General features: G+C 49.2%; 1 protein-coding gene across 6 annotated transcripts in view; it reads right to left on the bottom strand.

Annotated features, from left to right (window-relative positions):
• The window catches only part of PHF20L1 (PHD finger protein 20 like 1), a 1153412-nt gene that overhangs the window by 1071085 nt on the left and 60406 nt on the right, over window positions 1-21921 (bottom strand). For all 6 annotated transcript variants that reach the window (XR_011278670.1, XM_069621650.1, XM_069621651.1 and 3 more), the window contains exon 2: window positions 6026-6134. Coding sequence is in view for 5 of the 6 variants with exons in the window: in XM_069621650.1 (XP_069477751.1) it covers window positions 6026-6108 (83 nt within the window). In the remaining variant the exon portion in view is untranslated. The remainder of the gene's footprint in view (window positions 1-6025; window positions 6135-21921) is intronic.

Genomic DNA, 21921 nt, shown 5'->3' with positions numbered 1-21921 from the left:
ACCAAATGAACTCGAGCGCATCCACATCGGACTCTGGGCAATGAGAGAAAAAAAAAAATCATTCTTGAATTGGGGAACATTTCCTTCAACTTTCCGAATGTCTCCTTCATTGCAAACTGCAATGAAACAACAGTCACATACCCTAAACGGTTCCCTCCACAATGAACATGATAATGTCTGGATGTTTTAATTGGATAATTGGACCACATTCATACAAAATGGGAGCAATTCCACCTACTTCACTGTAATGTGAAGTGTGCAATTGTAAAAATAGAAGAATTTATAAAGAGAAACAGTCTCTCAGTACTGACAGTCTTGGGTACTGCTCAATTTTCCCACGACAATAGCCAAAGACCTTACTGACCTCCAAGAAGTCAGGACAGGGTTCAAAACAAGCAAACAGAATGGGATTCCATAGGTATCTATGGAGGGAAAAGTGCAAAAAGAAAATCTTTCCCCAACAACCGCGTTATAGCAGATGAACATCTACTTAGGAGTAGAGGGTGGCTGAAGTAGTGACCCCGCTATCAGACAGCAGCCTGGCAGAAAGAAAAAGATCCTGCAAAGAAGAAGATATGAAGACTTGTGAGAAAGGGATGTGGGAGGATAAGGTGTGGTGAATCTGGCGGTTTCGTCCTTTCTTCCCTCGGGGTGGAGGGGATGGAAGGGGGGGGGGGGGCACACCCTTTCAGGCTAGGGAGAGGAGCCTGCTAAGCAAAACCCTCAGGGGATTTGGGGAAGTAGGAACTCACTTGGAGTGCCTCCTCACCAAGGAATAGGGACTGCCATTCCAGTAAGGAACTCTTGATTACCAATACATTGTCTGCATACATGCAAATACGAGAAGAAGTGGATCTGTCAGACATCTTTGGAACTACAAGTAATGTAAGAAACACATTCAAACAGTTGGCTCAAGGCAATGCTGGTCTTTTTAAGAGCCTGGGCAATCAAACAAACCCCTTTTCTTATCTGCTAACAAGGATAAAAGGACTTCCTCACTTAAGTGGAGGAGAGATGATACGCAGAGGCAAGCCTCAAATGAAACGGACGTCAATGGAGGCAGAGGCACGCTGCAGAGTGCAATTACCTGTAGCAAGGAAAAGGACCCAAAAGGAGGTCCAGACAGAGACCCAGAGAGACGCCCGAGAGGAGAAAAATGTGGCCGACAAGGCACCGGGCTGGGGTGAGTTGGCAAGGCACCGGCCTGGGCAGACGTGGCAAGGCACCGGCCTGGGCAGACGTGGCAAGGCACAGGGCTTTATGAGAGGGAACCCGGCCAAGAAGGGAAATAGGACAGATATAAAAGCGATTATGGGTACCGTGAAAACCCAAGCCTTGGAATCAGCCAAATGGTTCAAAGGTACAAGCAGAAACCTGGGGAAGAATACCCCAAGAGGCAATGCACATATCAAATTTAATCGAGTAAGAAACTGGGAACAGGTGATCCATAAGGGGCATATAAAACAAAGCAAGAATCAGTCCAAGGGGTAATCAGAATCCCCATATGAATGCCTGCAGCATAACCCTCAATGACCAGAAACACATTCTAGGTATATCATAAGGGATATTTATGCAATGGTACAGCAAGCGAGGCAGCACTACCATTTTTACCAAGGCTGCTTGGCCCTTCACAGCCAGGGGAAGGTTCCTCCAGAACCCCATGGACTTCTCAATACTGTTCCTCACTTAGACAGTGTTACATCCGTGTGAGGACTTCACATCCCTTCAGATCTCCACACCCAGGTATTTTAACTATTCCGCAGCCCATGGGAGTCCCAAGATTAGGAGTTGCGAGTTCTCCAGCACTGCCAACGCCCCGAATAGGGAAATATAGGACTTCATTTGGTTAATAGTGATCCACGAGTGTCGCAAAATGATCAAACACTTTCACGTACATAAGACAAATTACACTCCAGGTTTTGCATATAGAGCAAAACATTGTCTGCATATAGTGAAATTACGCGGCAGGAACCATCACCACAAACGCAAATTCCATCCCGATCCAGTGCCAATATAAATAACATAGGGGACAGCAGACATCCTTGTCTAGTGCTCAGCTCCTCAAATCCCATGCCTCTGAGATAATACTTTCCTGTTCTGACTCTGCCCCTAGGTAGCGTATAGATCAGCCTTACCCAGCTCAGAAACCTTCATCTAATGCCAAAGTGCTGTAGAGCTGCAAACATCCACTCCAAGCGTACTGAGGAGGGGAGGAGTAGCCCCTTCTCCAAGGCCAAGGTACACACATACATCAGCTTCAGAGCAATCTGTTCTCTGTATTCTTAATAAAACTCTGCAGGGAGTCCGTCTCCTCCTGGGGTCACTGCACTAACCACTCCCTCGGTCATGGGGCCTCCAGTAGTTCAACTTGTTCATGGGATAAACTAGGCAGCTTAATTTGTGATAGCGTGATTTCTCTCTCTCCAAGTCTATTTAAGCTTAATTACCATACATACACATGCTCCACGTCCTCTCCTTACCTCCCACAATATCCCAGTAGAGTATACTTTACTTTATGGCCAGTTTCATTAATGTAAAAGGCATACATATTGGGTCAGATTTACTCTTTCAGCAGGTTCCTCGCATGGTGGCCAGAATTTTGCTGAAGCAGAGGATGTTTGAGTTTACAACACCAGCCCATCTACTCTTATGTTGTCGGCTTATTTTGGAAACTGCCTTGCATGATAAAACCAATTGGGTAAAACAATGTGTTAATACACATCATGGAACAAACCACTGCCTGGTTCAGAAGTCGTGTGATCATCAAATATAAAAAAGGATTAAGCGACTACCAACATTGATCAGGCCTTGCGCGGTACAGCAATACAATTTGGTTGTCCCAAGAGATCAGATTGTATTCCCCTCCTGAACTGAGATAACCAAGGAGGCAAATGACCAGCAGCACGCATTGGCCCTGGGCCACAACAAGAACATCTGAATATGGGGTACAGAGAACATGAAATCCAAGTGCCCCCCAGCGGGTACCAAGAAACGGGGCTAGACCATGGCACAAACAGAGGACAGGGCATAGGCACCTAACAAGGTTCTTGTAGGCCAATCAAAAGCAGGACGCATTGACAGGTCAGCTTCATATATTAAAGCAGAAGTCTGCAGCCTACTGTACAAGCTGAAGCATTCTTAAATTGGAAGCTAGTTACATTAATGCAGACTTGATTATGTACAAATATAAGTTCAAATAAAACCATTAAACTTACAAGCCATTGTTCTCTTGCAATAGTGTTACAAAGCACAATAAGGGCAGGCCTCAAAATGTGTATACTCCTCTAGCCTTTGGCTAGTGATAATAGACTATTGGTGAGCAAGAAACGGTGTGCTGTGTGTATGTGGATAATTGAGGAGGAGAGTTCGTTTTTATAGCCAGCAACTTGAAAGATTAAGCCCCAATATGGGTATAGTTCATAGCTGGAAGTGAAGGTTACCATTGCTTTGCCTGCTGTGTAAAGTTTAAGGTAAGCTACAATTTAGCTTAACAGCCCTGCATGGGGTCCAGAATGATGTCCCCAACTACACCAACCAAAAGCAATAAAGAGCAGATCTCAAAGAACATAAAATAGTTTTCACCTGATGAACTTCATAGATACCCCAAATAGGCGCCCGGAACGCCGGAGTGAAGATAAAAAGGTTAACCATGCATCTTGAATTGTACCGCACAGAATATACGGAGACCACACCAGAGCCATCACCTTCCTCTTCATACACATCACACTAAACTTCTGCTTGCTAGCATATATGTAAAACAAGCAGATTAAAAATCCACCAAACCTTTACACACTCCCTTCCACAACCAAACACTTCAAAACAAACCGATTTCTGCATACGTCTGGCTTACACAATACAGCCATGGTCATGTAGAAGGCATTTATGGACATGATACTGTCAAGCCATTTCTGCTAGGCATTCGAATCAGATGTGTTAAAACATAATGTACAGTCTAATTTCGGTTAGTCAGCATCAAAATAAACTTAACAGAAAACCCATTTATCATTGCAAAAATACTTAATTTACTCGACTTTTAAAATGAACAGGCATCCGTGCAGTGTTGTAAGAGACTACTTTTTTGCATATGTAAACCCGCATTTCCTGTGGGTTTTCTGTGAGCATGGGATGTGTGTGAAGTTATTATGGCTGTCATGTTTGTTTACACTCTGGAATCATTGTACATTCATATGCCTTTTTTTGGCACGCAGAGAGGGTGTAGAAAGTTGGTGGTAGGCTCCACCAGCAGGGGGAGCGGTGTTGTCTGTGAGGCGATTGCACCTCAGGACTGTCGCAGTCCCCCCTGCTGGCGGATACAGTTGGATAGTCCCCACAGAGGATAAGTGGCTGGAGGGGGGGCGGGGGGGGGGGGGGAAGTGTGATCAGTAGAAGCAGAGCAGGGGAGAGGCGAATGAAGACCGGAGCTCAAGTCTGCCACTGAGGGCATCCAGGCACTCTGGTGTCTAGTGACAGGCCCTCCCGTTAGGCCGTCCGCCTGGCGGAAACCAGTTTCTCGCCCCCACGCGGGGTCAAGGGAGTGTGCCCGGGGGCTCTAGTTAAGGGCGCACTTGGCGTGTGTTTCAACAGGCAAGCCACCGCTACCCAGAGAGAGCGGGGCGGTGTGAGCTCTAAGAATCTTGAGTCAGGTCGGAAAGGTAAACGGCTCCCAATCCCTGCGTGAGCCGCCTGCCGGCTAACACGTGGGCCGTGGAGTGTCCGGACAGTTGATCATTTTCTCCTCTCCTGTTCCAGAGGGATGCTGAGAGTCATGTAAGTTAACATCCACTCCGAAGAAAGTGGTTTTCGGCCGACTTTCAGAGACTCTGAAGAAGGCGCTGTGGTGCGCCAAAGGGGTTGGTCCACCCTGATACTATAAGGATCCTTCACATTTACTCATGTGACCAGTCTTAGACCTATACTGGTATAGGGGGGGGTTGATCTGGGTTTCTGGTGACATATTAGCCCCGAGGGGTACAGGGATTTGACATGCCCGTAGTTTGTACACTTTGCCCGCTCTGGGGGCAGAACGTGACCATTCCCTCTTGGATGGTTTTTCCGAGGGGGCCTTCCCGCACGCTGTGCTGAGGAGGGGTTATGGCCCGGTAGCTTGGCTGGGGAGCTTGACGTAATGTGGCTTGAGTTAGATCCCTCCCAGTGGTAGTCTGCAGCTACCTGTGTGAAAGGGGGAGTTGGTCCGATCAAGTCGAAGATTTATTAAACCAATTTGAATGTGCACGTTCAGGTGACCACTGGTGTATACGAAGATTTATTCATCCAATGTGAATGCACATGTTCTCATGTGACCTACATGATATACTTGAATATTTATTTACCAAAGGTGAATGTGCACTCTCTCAGGTGACTTCAGTGTTAAATGTGTATATTTAGTTTAACCAGGGGAATGCGCAAGTTCTCAGGGGATCTCTGAGGTATATGAAGATTAATTGAACAAAGGTGTATGCACAAATTCCCAGGTGCCAGCACTTAAATATATGAATAGTTATTCAAAAAAATGAGAATGAGTTGGGTCCCAAGGGACCCACAGGACCCATTGAGAAAAACCTAAGGCAGAAAATGTGTAATTAATAATACCAAAAGTGATTAAATGAAAACTGTTGAACATAGTTACTTTCCTGTATCGCCCGAGAGAGCCTCAGTTAGGAGCTCAGTAATGTAATATGGCTCATGTGTAACAAGGATTGGTTTGACTGATACAAATATATAAAAGAAAGCGTTTGCTTGTTACAAGAAACCAGACTCTTGTCTGTTTATTTAACTAGGGGCACTGGTGTAGCAGTCTACCATATGCGTGGACCTTCCCTTGGTCCTTGCCAGGGTTCATCCACTTTTCCCCCTGGGTACTCCTGGCATGCACATGTGTGCAGCGAGGTGTCAGACTCCTTTGCTCAAGACTTCTACAGATTGCAGTCCACTCATACATATATAGAAATCAAACAAGGTAGAGGCACCTTACACATATTGTCCATGAATAAAGCTTTATCAGAAAAAAGAGAATTTACTTCCATACCATTTTTGTAAGCAATCCTGCGCTTCCAAACGAGCACCAACTTCAAACTCTATTCCTGGACGGCTTGGAGGCTTTTTACTCATTTTAATGGCACCAATACTGTTCACGTCTTCATCATGAAAGCAAAGAAAGCGGCAGATTATTCAACTAATCAGTTCTCAAAGTTTACAAGCAAAATTACATCACTGTTCCCAGGGGAATGTACCAAATAGTTAGTTCATGGACTACTCTACTTAATTTACCAAAACCAATTTTGCCAACAAATCAACTACTTTGAACCATTACTTTGAAGAAAATTAGTTGAGTGGCACTTATGAAAATAATTGCCCTTGGTGGAGAGCTTCTTGTAATAGCACCATGACCTGCATGCTAGATTAATGCACTACATGAAAAAGATAAGAAAATAAATGCTTACCTTACTGGACCAAAGGTTTTGTGACCACCCAGAATCGATGAGAACAAACTTTTTAATGATGTAAAGAGACTTCTGCCCTCCATGCATACATCATCGTACTCGTATTTCATATTCACCAAGAGCACTGTATGGGGCTCATACAGCAGTACAAGAAAAAGTAGTGTTTCTATACAGTTGAGAATTCTTCTGAAAGGCAGTAGAGAACAGGTCAGCACGAAGTGAGAACCAGAAAGAAGAGGCAGGAAGAGGAACCACCAGAAAAGGACAGCATTCAATGGTGGGGTAGTGTTGAACTTCAACAAACGCAGTTATGGATTCGTTGCAGCGAGCCCCTAGCGCATCTGGAATCCTTGACTTGGAATTCTGGCTGCGTTTGGAGTGATGAGTCTTTTTCGCCTCAATCATCTGCTCAATTCTTGTTCTGGGGCACTGCTTTTCTCCCGTTTAATTGAACCATTGTAATACCAAGCCCTTTTTTTTTTACCTGGTTATATTTTTATTTCTGTAATTTGCACCGGAAACGGTGGTGGCAGTGAACCTTGTTTTACACCCTTTCCTGTCTAGTCTTTGCAAACAACCTATGTTGGGAACAGATCACATCTACTTATCCTCCAGTGCAGTTTGGTCACGGAAATAAGGAGAGCTCAGTTTTCCACTCCATTGGGGAAAGATGCAGGCCCTGAACAGGACAATCTGATTTTAGTAACTGTATTTACAAAATGTTTTAATGTTAGAACATCTAACAATCAAATCCCTACGAGTTCGAAAGAATCGCTGATTAGATGCCATCATCCCAACTCATTAATTGACTCCAACTGTTAAATGGCTAGGTAGAGTGGAGTACAACTGAATAATTGACTGGGCACAGACTGATAACATCTCATCTGAGGAGCAATATGGGTTCAGAGCAGGTGTTGGGACAGTCAAGCAGGTCCTGAACCTTAGGTTGAAATTGGGCAATCGAACCTCAATGCATCAGTGGTTTATGGACCTGAACTCGGCCTTGGATAGAATGAACCAGCAAAAGCTATAGCACTCTTGGTACTCTCGTGGCATCCCGTGGCCACTTCGTGATCTGTTAATCTCACTGCATACCAATTAACGCTGTGGTGAGACTGGATAGTGCAGGAGAGGTTACTTCACCATTTACTGTGTCTGGCAGAGTGTGCTGGCGCCATTTCTATTTAATCTATGTCAGCACACTCTTGCAAGAGCTAAGCGAATTAACAAAGGACACACCTAGAAAAGCAGGCAAGAATGCATGTGTCCTTTCCTATGAAGATGACGCCGTTCTATTGGCTCACAATGCGAAGTCCCTTCAGAAACTCATCAATGGTTATGTCAGATACATGTACTCCAGGGATCTGTCCCTGAACGCTGACAAATCCAAGCTCATGTATGTCGGTAAGACTCGCTGAACTCTGCCCTGCATTTTGCATCTTGGAGGAAACTACAGTGGATTCCACATTCACATATCTTGGGATATGTGTTAATAGCAATTTCACCTGGCATGATCAAATTAACAGCTCAACAATTAAACTCACCCAGGTTAATGGCACCATTATCAACTTCAGTAAGGATCTGGGTGGCTTAACTTTTGACTTTGAACTTCCCCATCTACCAAGCCAGCTTGATTGCAAACAGTGTGTACGGGTCATAGGTTTGGGGGTTTTCCTCTGTGCCTCCAATTCAGATTAAAGAAAATAAAGTCAGACGTCATCATTTTGGAGTTGCAAAAAGTGCACAGAAATACCAGTTGCACTAAGCAGCGGGCCTGGATATCTAAAAAACCCAATTTGGCTTAAACCTTTGCTCTTATGAATTAGACTATGGTCAAATTCAGAGCCACATTAAACACATTTGGTTTCAGATACAAGTATGAAAACTCCTTGGTTAAACCAAAAGAAGAAGGAATTTAATACCCTTGGTTTCCATTCTGTTATACCTCAAATATAACAAAAAAAGGATGCAACCATGGTTTGACTCAGCCAAATTAACCTGAGAAGGACCCAGCGCCTTAGAGTAAAAACAAGGAAGCAGTCAGTTTTCCATATTTTGCATACGGTTGTCAGGAGGTAAAAGCTAATTATGCACATTGGTTCGTGAGCCCGCGCCACAAAAGTGCGTTCTTTAATCCAAGAGCAAATTGCCTTCCGATTATCATAGTGCAGTTATTGAGTAGACAAAAATTATTACCCAAGTCCTCTCTGCCCCTGTAAGAACAAATGTATTTATTTAATTTATTAATTTTTTTTTATAACGCGCCTAATAGCATACCAGAGTTCGGATTCTAAGCAGGGATCCGGGTTTTAAACCTCTGTTGCTATGCATGGGCAATCTCACACATTTTTTATTCTTTGCATGCCATCACATAACTTTAGGACAAGTTATCTAATTCCATTATTAAAAAAGGAACAACTGCAGAACAATCAATGATGCGATAAAATACGTGAGTTCAGTGTCAAATACACACGATGCACATGCTGTTCATTCATTGAAGGTGCACTATTATTGAAGAGTGCCGCAAGTAGAACAATTTGGGTTCTAAATTGTTTGCACAGTTTTTTTTTAGTGTTTTAATGTATGGGCAAAATTGCTGTTACTAATATAGGACATGCATTACTTACCGTAATAGCATTTCTGATGATTGTACCTGCTTAGATTCACATGCTGTGCATATAGTCCGACATGGAACAAGTTACTTACCTGTAACTGTTGTTCTCCAGCATGGGTCTGGCATGGATTCACATGCTCATGAATATTCCCCGTCGTCAGGCTGGGAATCCTCGGTAAAGAAAAAACCAGTATCAGTTTTGTTTCTGATCTGTCTTTCGTAGTAATAACCAATCACTGGTCTCTGCGTCATACTGACCACAGCCAATGACTGCCCTCTACCTAAGCACCGCCTCTGGCAGCCATCTTCAGATTTGGAAGCACGTGAAGTGGCAGTATGACCAAGTGAAGAGCCGCAGAGGGGTAGGCGGGAGGGTTCGCATGTGAATCCATGCCAGACCCATGATGGAGAACAACAGTTACAGGTAAGTAACTTGTTCCTTCTCCAGCATGGGGTCTGGCATGGATTCACATGCTCATGAATAAAGAATACATAGCAGTACACACATGCACAACCACGGGAGGTGGCAAAGGCTCAACATTAAGCATTGCATCAAACTCAACATTAAGCATCTTACCTCACCAGGCTCACCTCAGGCGAACAGGTTGCGCAACACTGCTTGGCCGACCCTGGACTCCTCCCTGGAATCCCGATCGACGCAGTAGAACTTCGTGAAGGTGTGCGTCGACCTCCACGTAGCAGCCCTGCATATGTCCAGCAGGGGCACACCAGAAAGGAACGCCGTGGTAGCTGCGATCGCTCTGGTGGAATGGGCTCTCGGACGGCCAGGCAGCGGTCGGTTTGCCAACCGATGACAGTACATGATACAGCCGGTGAGCCATCTGGAAATGGAAGCCTTCGAGAGAGCCTTCCCCTGATTGACAGGTCCAAAGTTCACAAAGAGTTGTGACGTCTTCCGAAAACACTTTGTGCGGTCCACGTAGAACTTCAGCGCTCTAGCCACATCCAGCGAGTGCAAAGTTCTCTCAGCCGGCGACGAAGGCGACGGGAAGAATACAGGCAACACATAGGGTTCGTTGAGGTGGAAGTCCGACGGTACCTTGGGCATGAAGGAGGGGTGCATCCTGAGCACTACCCTCGTGTCGTGAAAAGTCAAGTACGGGGCCTTGCAGGAAAGGGCCTGGATCTCTCCCACCCGTCGTGCGGAGGTGATGGCCACAAGAAACACTGTTTTCCACGACAGAAACTTCAACGGGGCCGAGTGCAGAGGCTCGAACGGAGGTCCCATGAGCTTGGTCAGCACCACGTTGAGCTCCCACGCCGGGGCCGGAGCCTTCACCGGCGGGAACGATCTGAACAGTCCCTTCATGAACTCTTTCACCAGACGATGAGACCACAAGGACGTCCGCCCCGTGGTTCTGGTGTATCGGGAGATCGCAGCAAGATGAATCTTGATGGACGCGTATGCCAGTCCAGCTTTGGTCAGCGTCAGCAGGTACGGCAGTACTTGCGGAGCCGTAATCTGTAGAGGGTTAATCTTCTGTGCGTGGCACCAGACAGAGAACCTCTTCCATTTGTGTCCGTAGCATTTAAGAGTCGAGGACGCCCTGGCCTTTGCAAGAACCTCTCTGCAGTCGGCCGGTATGTCGTATCCTCCAAACTCTAGCGCTGCAGGAGCCAGGCCTGCAAGTTCAGCGATTTCGGGTCGTGGTGGAGGATGGCGCCTCCTTCCCTGGAGAGCAGATCCGCGTCCACCGGCAGCTTGATTGGCGGGGACGCTGACAAGTCCAGAAGGTCCGGGAACCATATCTGCCTCGGCCACGCAGGTGCGACGAGGATCATCCTGCACCGTGACCTCTTGAGCTGGTTGACGAGCCGGATTAGCAGTGGCAAAGGAGGGAACGCGTAGAGGAACAGGCCCTCCCAGGGGAACGAGAAAGCATCGCCCATGCTCCTCGCCTGGGGAACCTGCTGGCGAACCTCCGGCACTTGGAGTTCGTCGCCGTCGCGAACAGGTCGATCTGGGGTGTGCCCCACCGTCGGAAGAGGTGATCCACTAGATCCTGCCATAGTTCCCACTCGTGGCACGAGCGCAGCTCCCTGCTGAGTGAGTCGGCGATGGTGTTTTTTATCCCTGCCAGATGAAACTGCACCAGAAACATCCCTTGGGCGACTGCCCAATGCCACAGGTCCTGCGCCTCCTTGGACAGTGCTGGGGACCTGGTTCCGCCCTGTTTTCTGATGTAAACATTGTGGTGGTGTTGTCGGTGAAGATCCTCACCACCTTGCCCTTGAGGGACGGAAGGAAGGACCTGAGGGCCCAAAACACTGCACGGAGCTCCAGGACGTTGATATGTAAGGATTTCTCCGTCTGGAGCCAAATGCCTCTTGCGTGCAGATTTTCGGTGTGCGCTCCCCACCCTTCCAGGGAGGCATCCGTGGTCACTGTCTCCTGGTGGGCTGGGGTCTGGAAGTCCATGCCCGCCGTCAGATGCGCGCGGGTGCCCCACCACCGGATCGCTCGTCGGAAACTCTCGTCGAGTGTGATCCTTTCCTCGAAGCTGCCCGTCGTTTGGATCCAGCGCGCGTCCAGGAACTCCTGCAACGTGCGCATCCGGAGCCTGCACATGGGAATGAGGTAGATGCAGGAAGACATCATTCCAAGGAGGGACTTGATGGACCTCACCTTGGCCGCGTCGGCCACCAACATCCGCTGCACCTTGCCCAGGATGGTCCTGGTCCTCTCCTCCGACGGGGAGGCCAGAAGGGACACTGTGTTGAGCCTCGTTCCCAGAAACAGAGTGTCTTGCGCGGGTACCAGGTGGGATTTGGCGTAGTTCACGGAGAATCCCAGGTTCGTGAGAAGTTGGACGGTCCTTGCCGTGTGAACCACGGCAAGCTCCCTTGTCTTGGCTCGGATGAGCCAGTCGTCCAGGTAGGGGTAGACGTGGATCCCTTCGCGGCGCAGCTGAGCCGCCACCGGTGCGAGGCACTTGGTGAACACCCTGGGTGCCGACCGTAGTCCGAAGGGGAGGGCTTTGAACTGGTAATGACGCCCTTGGACCACAAACCTGAGGAATTTTCGGTGCCCCTTCAGGATGGGAATATGGAAGTAGGCATCCTCCAAATCCAACGACGACAGGAAGTCTCCTTCCTCCAGCTGACCCAGGACGTGCTGGAGGGTGACCATCCGGAACTTTTGCGCCTTGATGAACTTGTTCAGACGTCGCAGGTCCAGGATGGGGCGCCATCCCCCCCGTCTTCTTCTTCACGAGGAAGTATCTCGAGTAGACTCCGGAGCCCCGAAGCCTCTTTGGGACGAGTTCGATGGTGCCCTTCTTGAGCATCGCCTTCACCTCCAGGAGAAGTTGAGGGACTTTCCTGGCCACGGGGGGGGACGCGCGGACACTTTCTTTGAAACTCGAGCGCGTGGCCCCAGGCCAAGGCGTCCAGCACCCAACGGTCGGTGGAGATGGGCTCCCACACGCTGACTAAGCTCGCCAGCCGGCCTCCCACCGGGGTGCTTCGGTGGGGGCCCGACCCCCCGGCCTGTTCAATCCTGCTTCGACGAGGCTTTAGCGCCTTGTCCTTGGCGACAACGGCGGGGTCCGCCAGACTTGCCTCGTCCTCTGTAGGCCTCCTGAGACGACGAGCGGGCCGCTTGACGGTAGGAGGAGAAACCGCCGCCGGAACCTTTGGAGGCACCCTTGCCTCCGCTGCTCCGAAAGGGCGTCCGTCGTTGTTGCAGAACTCCAAGGGCCCGGCCCGTCTCGGTGTCCGCTTTAATGGCCTGAAGGGAATCGTCCACTGTTTTCCCAAACAGGTTGTTCCCATCGAAGGGCATGTCCAGGACTCTGGTCTGAACGTCTTGACGGAAGTCCGTAGCCTTGAGCCATCCACGCCGCCTAAGGCAAACGCCGTTGCCCAACTGGCGGAACCCAGTGTCGGCGATGTCCGTCGCAACGGTAATGACGTGGTCCGAAGCCACCTCACCTTCCTGCAGGATCTCCAGGGCCACTGCCCTCTTGTCGTCCGGCAAGAAGTCCAGCAGGGGAGCCAGTTTGTACCAGAGCTCCCTGTCGTATCGGGCCACGATAGCCAAGGCGTTGGCAGCTTTAATCGTCGTCGCTGCAGACGAGATGACTCTGCGTCCCATAGCGTCCAATTTCTTTCCCTCGCCGTCCGGTGGGGAAGTCGATGTGGAGGCCGCACCCCCCGCGCTTTTTTCCTGGCTGCCGCGGAGACGACGGAGTCCAGGGTAGGCTGCGCCCGGAGGCACAAGGGGGCCGTGTCCGGGACCCGGTACTTTTTCTCGTACCGGTCTCTTCTAGCTGGCGTCGTGGAAGGGTTCTTGAGCAGGGTGAGGCCCTCATCCCAAATGTCGTCCAATAGAGGCACCGCGAGGACCGTCTTCCTCTTGGCCTCGCGCCGCTGATAAAGGAAACCTTCCTTCTTCTCCTCAGGGCAGAGTTGGAAAAGCTCGGATGCCCTGGCGATCATTGAGTGGAACGATCCAATCTCGTCGGGCGGAGAAGCCCTGGTGGGAGGCGACGACGGCACATCCTCGTCGTATACCTCGTCGTCCGTACCCGTCGCTGCCGTGTCAGTCCCCGTATCACCCCCTCGGGTGGATGGGGAGGAGGGCTGGAAGGGGCGCAACGGCTGAAAAGGAGGTGGAGGGTGGATCCTTCTTTTCTTGGTAGGGGGAACACCAGAAGGTCCCGGTTCTGGGTCCCCCGACGGGAGAGGTTCCGTCGGCAACGGTAGTCTCGTCCTTATCTCTGAGCATAAGGACTGTATAGCCAACAAAATGGCCGCCGAGTTGTCTCGCGGCGCTGGCAGAGGGGAATCCGACCGGCGATCAGGGGCCCCGTCGGTACCCTTGACGATGTCGTCCCCTGCGTCGGGATCCATCCCGACGGGCCGGTCTTCTTCCACGCCGAGGCCGTGGCTTAAGACCTCGACCAGCTCCTCCTCCGAGGTTGAGGCCGAATCTACGACGACGCCCTGCCCCCCCTTTTTCTTCCCCACGGGGGATTTCACGGGGGTCCTATCGATGGGCACAAAAGAGGACTCCCTCCGAGGTGGCAGGGAGACTGAGCCCCGAGGTCGCCACCACTGGTGTAGCCTCCACAGGCTGAGCCAGGGCCGCCGCAACAGTTTCGATAGAGGGCTTGGCCGGATGGATTAAGGCCTTCACCACCTTAGGTGCACTCACCGCCTTATCCTTGAAGGGGGGGGGGGGGGACACTGCCTCGCTCCCCCTCCGCCTTCGAGCTCGACCGGGGCCTCTCCAGGAGCTTCGCCGGGTGCTCGGCCTTCCTCTTACCCGACCCAGAGCGTTGGCTCGTGGTTGATGGTGCCGGGGAGGGTGCGCCCTGCCTGGCGCCCGTAGAGCCCGACCGTTCGGCGCTCCCGGTGCCAGCGGACTCGCGGTGCTTGGCCTTATGTTGGACCCCCGTCGCCGGGGCATCCTCAAAGTTCTTAGAAGGCCGCTCGGATTTCTTCCTCTTCTTCTCGCCGGACGGGCTCTTCCCTTCTAGCCAGTTGGCGAGACGTTGATGGCGGTCCTTCATGGTCCGCTCCGACATGTTGCCGCAAAACGCACAGTCCTTCTCCACGTGCGTCTTGTCCTCATGTAGGCAGTAAAGACAAAAAGAGTGTTCGTCCTCCTTGAAGACGTTCTGCAGCTGGCATCCAGGGCAGACCCTGAACAGCTTTCCGGGCGTCGATCTTCCCTTCTCCTGGGCCATGACCGGGCCTGAGAAACTTCTGGAGTCCTCCAAAAGCGTAGCTCGACGAAATCTTCACCCTTGAGGGGCGCAGACGAATCCGAAACGGGTCCCCGTTGATCGGATGGAGAGTCGGTGGAGCTTGAGGCTCTTTTGACCGAAAAAAACGAAGTTTTTGAGAAAAAACGTGAAAAAAATAGCACTAACGCTCGAGAGCAATAGCACGAGGATCCCAACACATGAACGTGCGGTAAAAATCTGAAGATGGCTGCCAGAGGCGGTGCTTAGGTAGAGGGCAGTCATTGGCTGTGGTCAGTATGACGCAGAGACCAGTGATTGGTTATTACTACGAAAGACAGATCAGAAACTAAACTGATACTGGTTTTTTCTTTACCGAGGATTCCCAGCCTGACGACGGGGAATATTCATGAGCATGTGAATCCATGCCAGACCCCATGCTGGAGAACTAGTAGTAACCCCAGAGTATTACATCTTGTCTTTCGAGGATTGAAAGGGGACATCGACATGGGCGTGCCTGTAACACTATCCCTAAAATGACATGTACCCAAAATCCATCATGCGTCGAGGTACTCGGATTGTATTTTTTCTGCCGTGAGGGAGCCTTATGACCATAGTGAGTACAGATAGAGCGAAGTAGTAGTAAGAAGTCTATGTTCTTTGCATCCGATCGGGGAGGAAGGGTGGGCGCATGTGAATCCAAGTAGATACAATCATCAAAAATGCTATTATGGTAAGTAATGCATGTCTTCTGATGCTTGTGAATCTGCTTAGAATCACATGCTGTGCATGGACTAGCGAGCAGTACCCGGAGTTGGTGGTGAGATGTGAGACGGAACAGTAGTGAAAAGAGGTCTTGGTACTGCTTGTCCCATATGAGAATCAGACCTAGAGTGAGGGTCCAGGCAATAGTGCTTTGTAAAGGTTTGTACAGAACTCCAAGTTATCGCTTAGCAAATGGGCTAGAGAGTGACATTTGCAATGAATGCTATGGAAGCTCCAGTGCCCCGAGTAGTGTGCGCTAGGCTTGAAGGGCAGTTCTCTTGGCAAGAGCGTAACAGAGTGTGATGCAATGGACACTCCACCTTGAGCTGGCCGATTTAGAGACAGGGTTCCCCTTCTCTACCAGCCGCCACTGAAGCTGAAAACGTGTTTGTTTTCCTTAATGGTTTAGTTTTTTCCAGCTAGTACATGACTGCCCTGCGCACATCCAGTGTGTGAAGGCTGCTTTTCACCACGTTAGTGGGGTTCTGGAAGAATGTGGGTAGTTCTATAGATTGGTTCACATGGATCTTTGAAATGAATTTGGGTGCAAACCGTGGGTGAGTGTGCAGAACTACTTTCTCTCTGAATTGTGACAAAAGGGTCTAGAATTGAAAGGACCTGTAGTTCACCGACTCCTTATAGAAGTGACTGCTACAAGGAAGGCGATTTTGTAAGCGAGTGCCTTGATGCGTGCCTTGTGCATAGGTTCAAAAGACCCCATATGTCTGGTTAATACCACATTTAGGTGCCACCCGGGAGCCGGGTGAAAAATGGGGGGGGGGGGGTTGAATGCTCTTAACCCCTTCCATGAAAGCCTTCATTAATTGGATCTTCCAACACAACACCTTTTGCTGGGACGTGGTATAAGCTGAAAGTGCAGCTAAGTGGACCTTGAGAGAATTAAAAATTAAACCAGAGAGTCTAGTAGGAGAGTCCGATTTAGTACAATATGAGTAGGAGAGCAGTCCATGGAATTGAAGCTCTTGGAATTGCACCAGATGACAAAGCATTTCCATTTTTAGAGTAGCAATGTCTGGTGTTAGGCTTTCTTGCTTCTCGAAGAATATCCATGCATCTGAGGAAGTTGGAGATGCCCGGCCTCTAAGTTGAGACTGCGGGCAAGAATGAAGTGTTTCCCCCGCCCCCCTTGTCCTGAGATAGCATGTTGTATGGGCAAGGCAGTTTCAGAGGGGAGGGGGGGGTGGCTGTTCATGCAGCTTCGCTGTAGATTTCGACAGAGCCAGAACTTTAAGCGTCGGCGCACTCTTAGGAGGCGTCTCGACAGCCTTGTGACTTGGTACTGGCGCTCTTGTGTCGGTAGAGGGCCGGGACGCATGCCGCTTATGCCATTGCGGGGAGGAGTGCCGATCGTGCAAATCAGCCTGTGCAGCTGAGGAGCTTGGCGTACTCGTTAGCACCTTAGACTATTTCGACAAATCCATCGAGGCGGTATTGGGGGTTGTGTGGTTGCTTCTATGAGTTGCGGGTGTGTCCCAGTTGCCGGGTGTACATTCCCCATAGCAGAAATAATATCCTGCCTGGTGGGGCCGGGGACGGACGATTCGGAGCGAAATCACTCCGATGAGGTCGATGACATGCGCAGCGGAGCCACGGCCGTCGCTTACCTCCTTATCACTCAACAACTGCGGTGATGGGGGGAGCTTCACACAACCTGCATAATGGCATAGGCTGCACACTGCTCAACTAGACGCTCCTTAATAGTCTTAGGACGGAAGAGCTGACAAGACCAACAGGATGCCTAGTGGTGATCGCGAGGGAGACACTTATTGCACATCCAGTGCGATTCCTTCCAGAGGTACTTGCCCCTACAGGAAGGGCAACATTTAAATTGTGTCCTGTCCATAGCTAAGGTGTATTAAAGAGATTGCAAAACCAAAGAGGGGAGAAGGAAAAACATTCTTGAGAAAGGAAGCCTCCCAGAGCCCACTCTACTGTATAGGCCGGCCAGAAGGCCCAGCCACGCAGTCAACCGGAGCACCCACGGTCAAAGTCTGCTCTTCCGCTGTGTTTGGCGGTGGTTGAGAAATAATTGTTGAAGAGGGAATGAATAATATATAAATAACCGGAGGTCGGGAAAGAAAATAATTTTGCAATTTGTAAGAGCTCCACGTAAGGCGACCAGCTAGCTGGGTCGGAAAAAAACTATCTGAGGGACCTAGACGCGCAAGGGATTTTGGGTACACTACACGTCACGTTTGGGATAGTGTTACACAGGCACGCTCATGTCAACGTCCCCTTTCGATCTCCGAAAGACGAGCTACAATACTCTGCAGTTACCACTAGATGTCAGACTATATGCAATTCTAAACAGATTCACAAGCATCAGAAAGATCTGCAGCAAACATAATCTTGCTTTTACATAAGGATAGATGTGTGAACACTAGAAAACACAATTTCTGGATTGACAGGGCCGTGATGGTAGCGATTAAGCTAATCCTTAGGATTTGGAAGATGAGGAAGAAACCGAATATTGAAGATTGGTTGGTGGAATTACAGGTTCTAGCAAAGTATGATAAGGTCTCAATGAAGAATAGACTACTTAAGGTTATGAGAATCGTTTGAAGCCCTTTATGATTGATATAGTAGTGAGACTGTGAGAGGTGGGTAAGATAGATGTGAGAAAATGTAAGTTTACTCCCGCCCTCCCCCCCCTTTATTTATTGTTTTCTTTCCCTTATTTGTTCATGTGGTCTTTTGTGAGGTTTAGTGTGGGTTAGTGAGTACCTCTGGTAATGCTTTATTATTTTATGTTTCACATAGAGTGGTTATGATAATGAAGTATACGATGTGAGAGGTTGGGAAACTTAGGTTATTGAATGCTTATTGCAATATTTTATTGGATCTATAAAGTTCTGAAATGCTGAAAAGAGATTAAAAATATATATTTTTAGGATTATCTCTAACCCTCGTGATAACGATTTTTACTACTACACCTTTTCCTGGTGTAATAGTGTGCATCAATTTTACCACAATAATGCCTTCCTGAGCTAGCATATACTCAAAATGGCACCTCCTCGTGGTACATGTCCTGCAATTTGAGACAAATTACATTCTGGCTGTCTTCCAGCCATTGGAGGGTGAAACCTTCCAAATAAGATCACACACTCCATGGGTCCAGGCCTAGACTTACAGACAATGCCATGTGTGCCTGAAACGCTACTGGGGCGACCTCCCAAAACACATTCCAGCAGGGTAGGTCTGTTGCTTAAGGATGTTGGGCAACAGTCCCCAGCCCAGATTAAGTACAAGTGGAGATGTCTGGGACCATTATGGAGGTTGCCCACTGGAACCAATAGTCCAGAGACTAAGATGCAGAAGAGAACGAGCGACCAATGAACACCTAGGCCTTCTGCGAACAGGAAGTCCTGCACTGCCTTACTGCCATATGTGGACTTCAGATACATCGCAGGAGCGGATAATGCATGGAAAGGGCATCACTGCTGCACCAGACACCATATTACTTGGAGGCCTGGCACGTCAGATTAATTTGTCATGTGACAGGAACCTGGCCGCCTGCAGCTGCTACTCTGCACCTGGAAGAGGGGCCTTCCTGGAGCCAGAGTTAATCCACCTGCAAGACGGAACCTGCCTGACCCTAGAGGGTCACCCTGCCAACTCCTGTTAACCTGTTGTGTCCTGGGGTTGTCCATCGCAATGGCACTTCCAGCGGTCAATGTTGACCATCTGCCCAGTCAAAGTGGTGGAACCCTGCAACTGTGCCTGCTTTGGGGAATCAGATCCACCACTAGCCATACACCGAAAATAGCTTCTGCATCCCTGATCCATCATCTCTGGGTGGTATTTCTTAGAACTGAGGCTGGGGACAGAGGATCACGTTTTGGCACCCTACCCATTGGTATTCAAAGGGAATATAGTCTAATCCCTTTTAGTATCCTTACCTGATGGTGGAGTTCCGGTATGTGGAATCCTTCCTCAGTGACTAGGAATTGGAAGTTATGCTTTCACTTCTGTGAAGTCCCATTTACCTAAGAACATGTTTTAGACATAAAAACAACCTTGTTTTCTGTAGCCAACTCTTGCACTGCGTGGGGAAGGTGGGAGGAGGAAGGGTGGACAATCTTGACCACTATCAAGATACATACCTGTAAACTAGTTTCAAAACATTTCCCACTGTCCCTGCCTTGTGGGTGCTTTGAAACCGTATATTTCTATTGTATAAGCGCCTAACAAGCAACAATAAATAAATGGTACCTTGAACTGTATGGCTAGGAAAGGACTGCTTAAGCGTTTGGGCAATAAGTCTTTTTATTGACAAAGCATTTTTATTTTCACTCCCTTTACCTTAAACAGCATTGCATTAGTGTGATTGGAATGGAATGAATTGTAAAGTGGTGTGCAATTCCCTTTTGGGATTTCTGAATCTGTTGGTTGTCTTCACGACCATCAGTCTGGCTTCAGAGCTGCCAGAAGCACGGCAACTGCTCTCCTGAACATCTGTGAAGAACTGCTCTCAAACCTTTATTCCAATACCACCTGTGTCCTCATCTTACTTGACCTCTCTTCTGCCTTTGACATGGTCAACCATGCCATCCTGCTCAACTGTCTCGTGATAACCTGGGTATCACGGGTCAGGCCCTGGCGTGGCCGACCTCTTCTCTCCGATCGACCCTCCCAGGTCCAACTTGGGTCCTTCCTCTATCTCTACCTGTGGTGCCCCCCCTCAGGTGTCTAACCTCTCCCCCCGGCTGTTCAACCAATACCTGGCACTTCTTGCCCACCGCATTACCACTCTGTCCCAACTTTCAGTGCTATGCGGAGGAGAGACAGCTCATTTTTAGGCTACCTTCGGCCACCTCTTCTCCTTCCCTCATCTGACTGTCTGCTATCCAGGAGTGGTGTGCTGCCAATGATCTCCGACTTAATGTCAGTAAGACTGAGATGCTCCTCATCGGCACACCTGCTACCTCCTTTCTTGCGACTCTGGCCGGCCTCTCTTGGCCCTCTTCCTGCTCCCACTTGCAAGGCAAAAAACCTTTGGGTCATCTTCGGCTCCACACTCTCCTCTCATCTCTGATGTCTCTAAGAAGTCACACTACCAGCTACACCTCCTCAGAGGTATTCTTCCTTTCCTCTCCTTCCACCAGAAGCTCACAGTCTCCAGAGCTCTGGTGCTCTCTAGGCTGGACTACTACAACAGCCTCTTTCTAAATCTGCCTGCTTCTACTCCCTGCCCTCTGCAACTCATCCAGAACCGGACTGCAAGACTTGTCCTTGGCCACAAGCCCAGGGATTGTATCTCTCCAGGACTGAAACCTCTGCATTGGCTCCCAGTGGCTGCGAGGATTAAGTTCAAAACCCTCTGCATGTATACAAGGCCTTCTGGGGCCTGGGGCCTCAAAACCTTCAACTCTCTTCCTAAATATCTTCCTTCTCAAGCTCTTCGCTCAGCCCCCTCCAACTACCTCAGCGTCAGTTGCATCTCCAAGCAACAAGTTGGTGGTAGATCTCTCTTCGGCTGGGGCTCTCCATCTGGAACAGCCTCCCTGAAACTTGGAGAACCATCTCCGGTTCCGGAAGCACTTCAAAACCTTCCTCTTTGCTTTCTCTCCTCCTCTCCCCGGCTGAACTCCTGGCTGAAACTGTACTTGTCACCTGGCCACCCTCTGATCTCAGGCCCAGGCCCCCTGCCCTGCCAGTTACCCATCTGCACTGCTTCCCCGGCAATCCCCGCATTTGGTGACTGATTTTCTGTATCCCTACAGTCCCCCCACGACACCGGTTGTCCGCACTTACCCTTTGCACTTGCCACAAGCTGGCCCTACTTCTGTTATTTTATTTATTCCGTTAGCCCTTCTACTGCACTCTCCCCAACCCCCTCCGCTCCGCACTTTTCCTCTTCCCCTTCCCCTGCACTTGCAATCTGAATGACACTTGGCTTACTAGGATCGCTGTCTCAGTCTTCCCTCTGTTCCCCCTCCCTTGCGGCTTCGCACCTTGAAACATGTGTATAGGCGCATTATAAATGCCATATTACCAATTGTATAGATGTGTGTTCATGATTACTCACCTAATGTGAAGTGTCCTTGACTTAATGGCATGCTTTTTAATAAATCTTATATTTTTCATATTGATCCGAGTGGACCTTCTAAGACGGTCTTCAATTGCTGTTAATCGTACCTTTACACAAATCAAATACCCCTCACCCCCATTTCCTCCAAGCCTTACAGCTCTGCTTATGCCAACCAGTGAACTTGGTTAGCTCCAAGTGTGAAAAGCCCTTGATGATCCACTAGGTTGGCTTCTCGGAACCCCACACTAGTGTTGTTCTGAAAACTATTCTGATTGAGTGAGAACACAAGTGTTGAAGGGCGTTAAAGGAAATGGGAATGAATATAGATGAAAGTAAACA

Source organism: Ambystoma mexicanum, chromosome 5q (assembly GCF_040938575.1).
Source record: "Ambystoma mexicanum isolate Mex_15411 chromosome 5q, UKY_AmexF1_1, whole genome shotgun sequence".
Lineage (NCBI taxonomy): Eukaryota > Metazoa > Chordata > Amphibia > Caudata > Ambystomatidae > Ambystoma > Ambystoma mexicanum.
The sequence above is the reverse complement of the archived record's forward strand: the minus strand, read 5'-3'. Positions and strand labels throughout refer to the sequence as shown.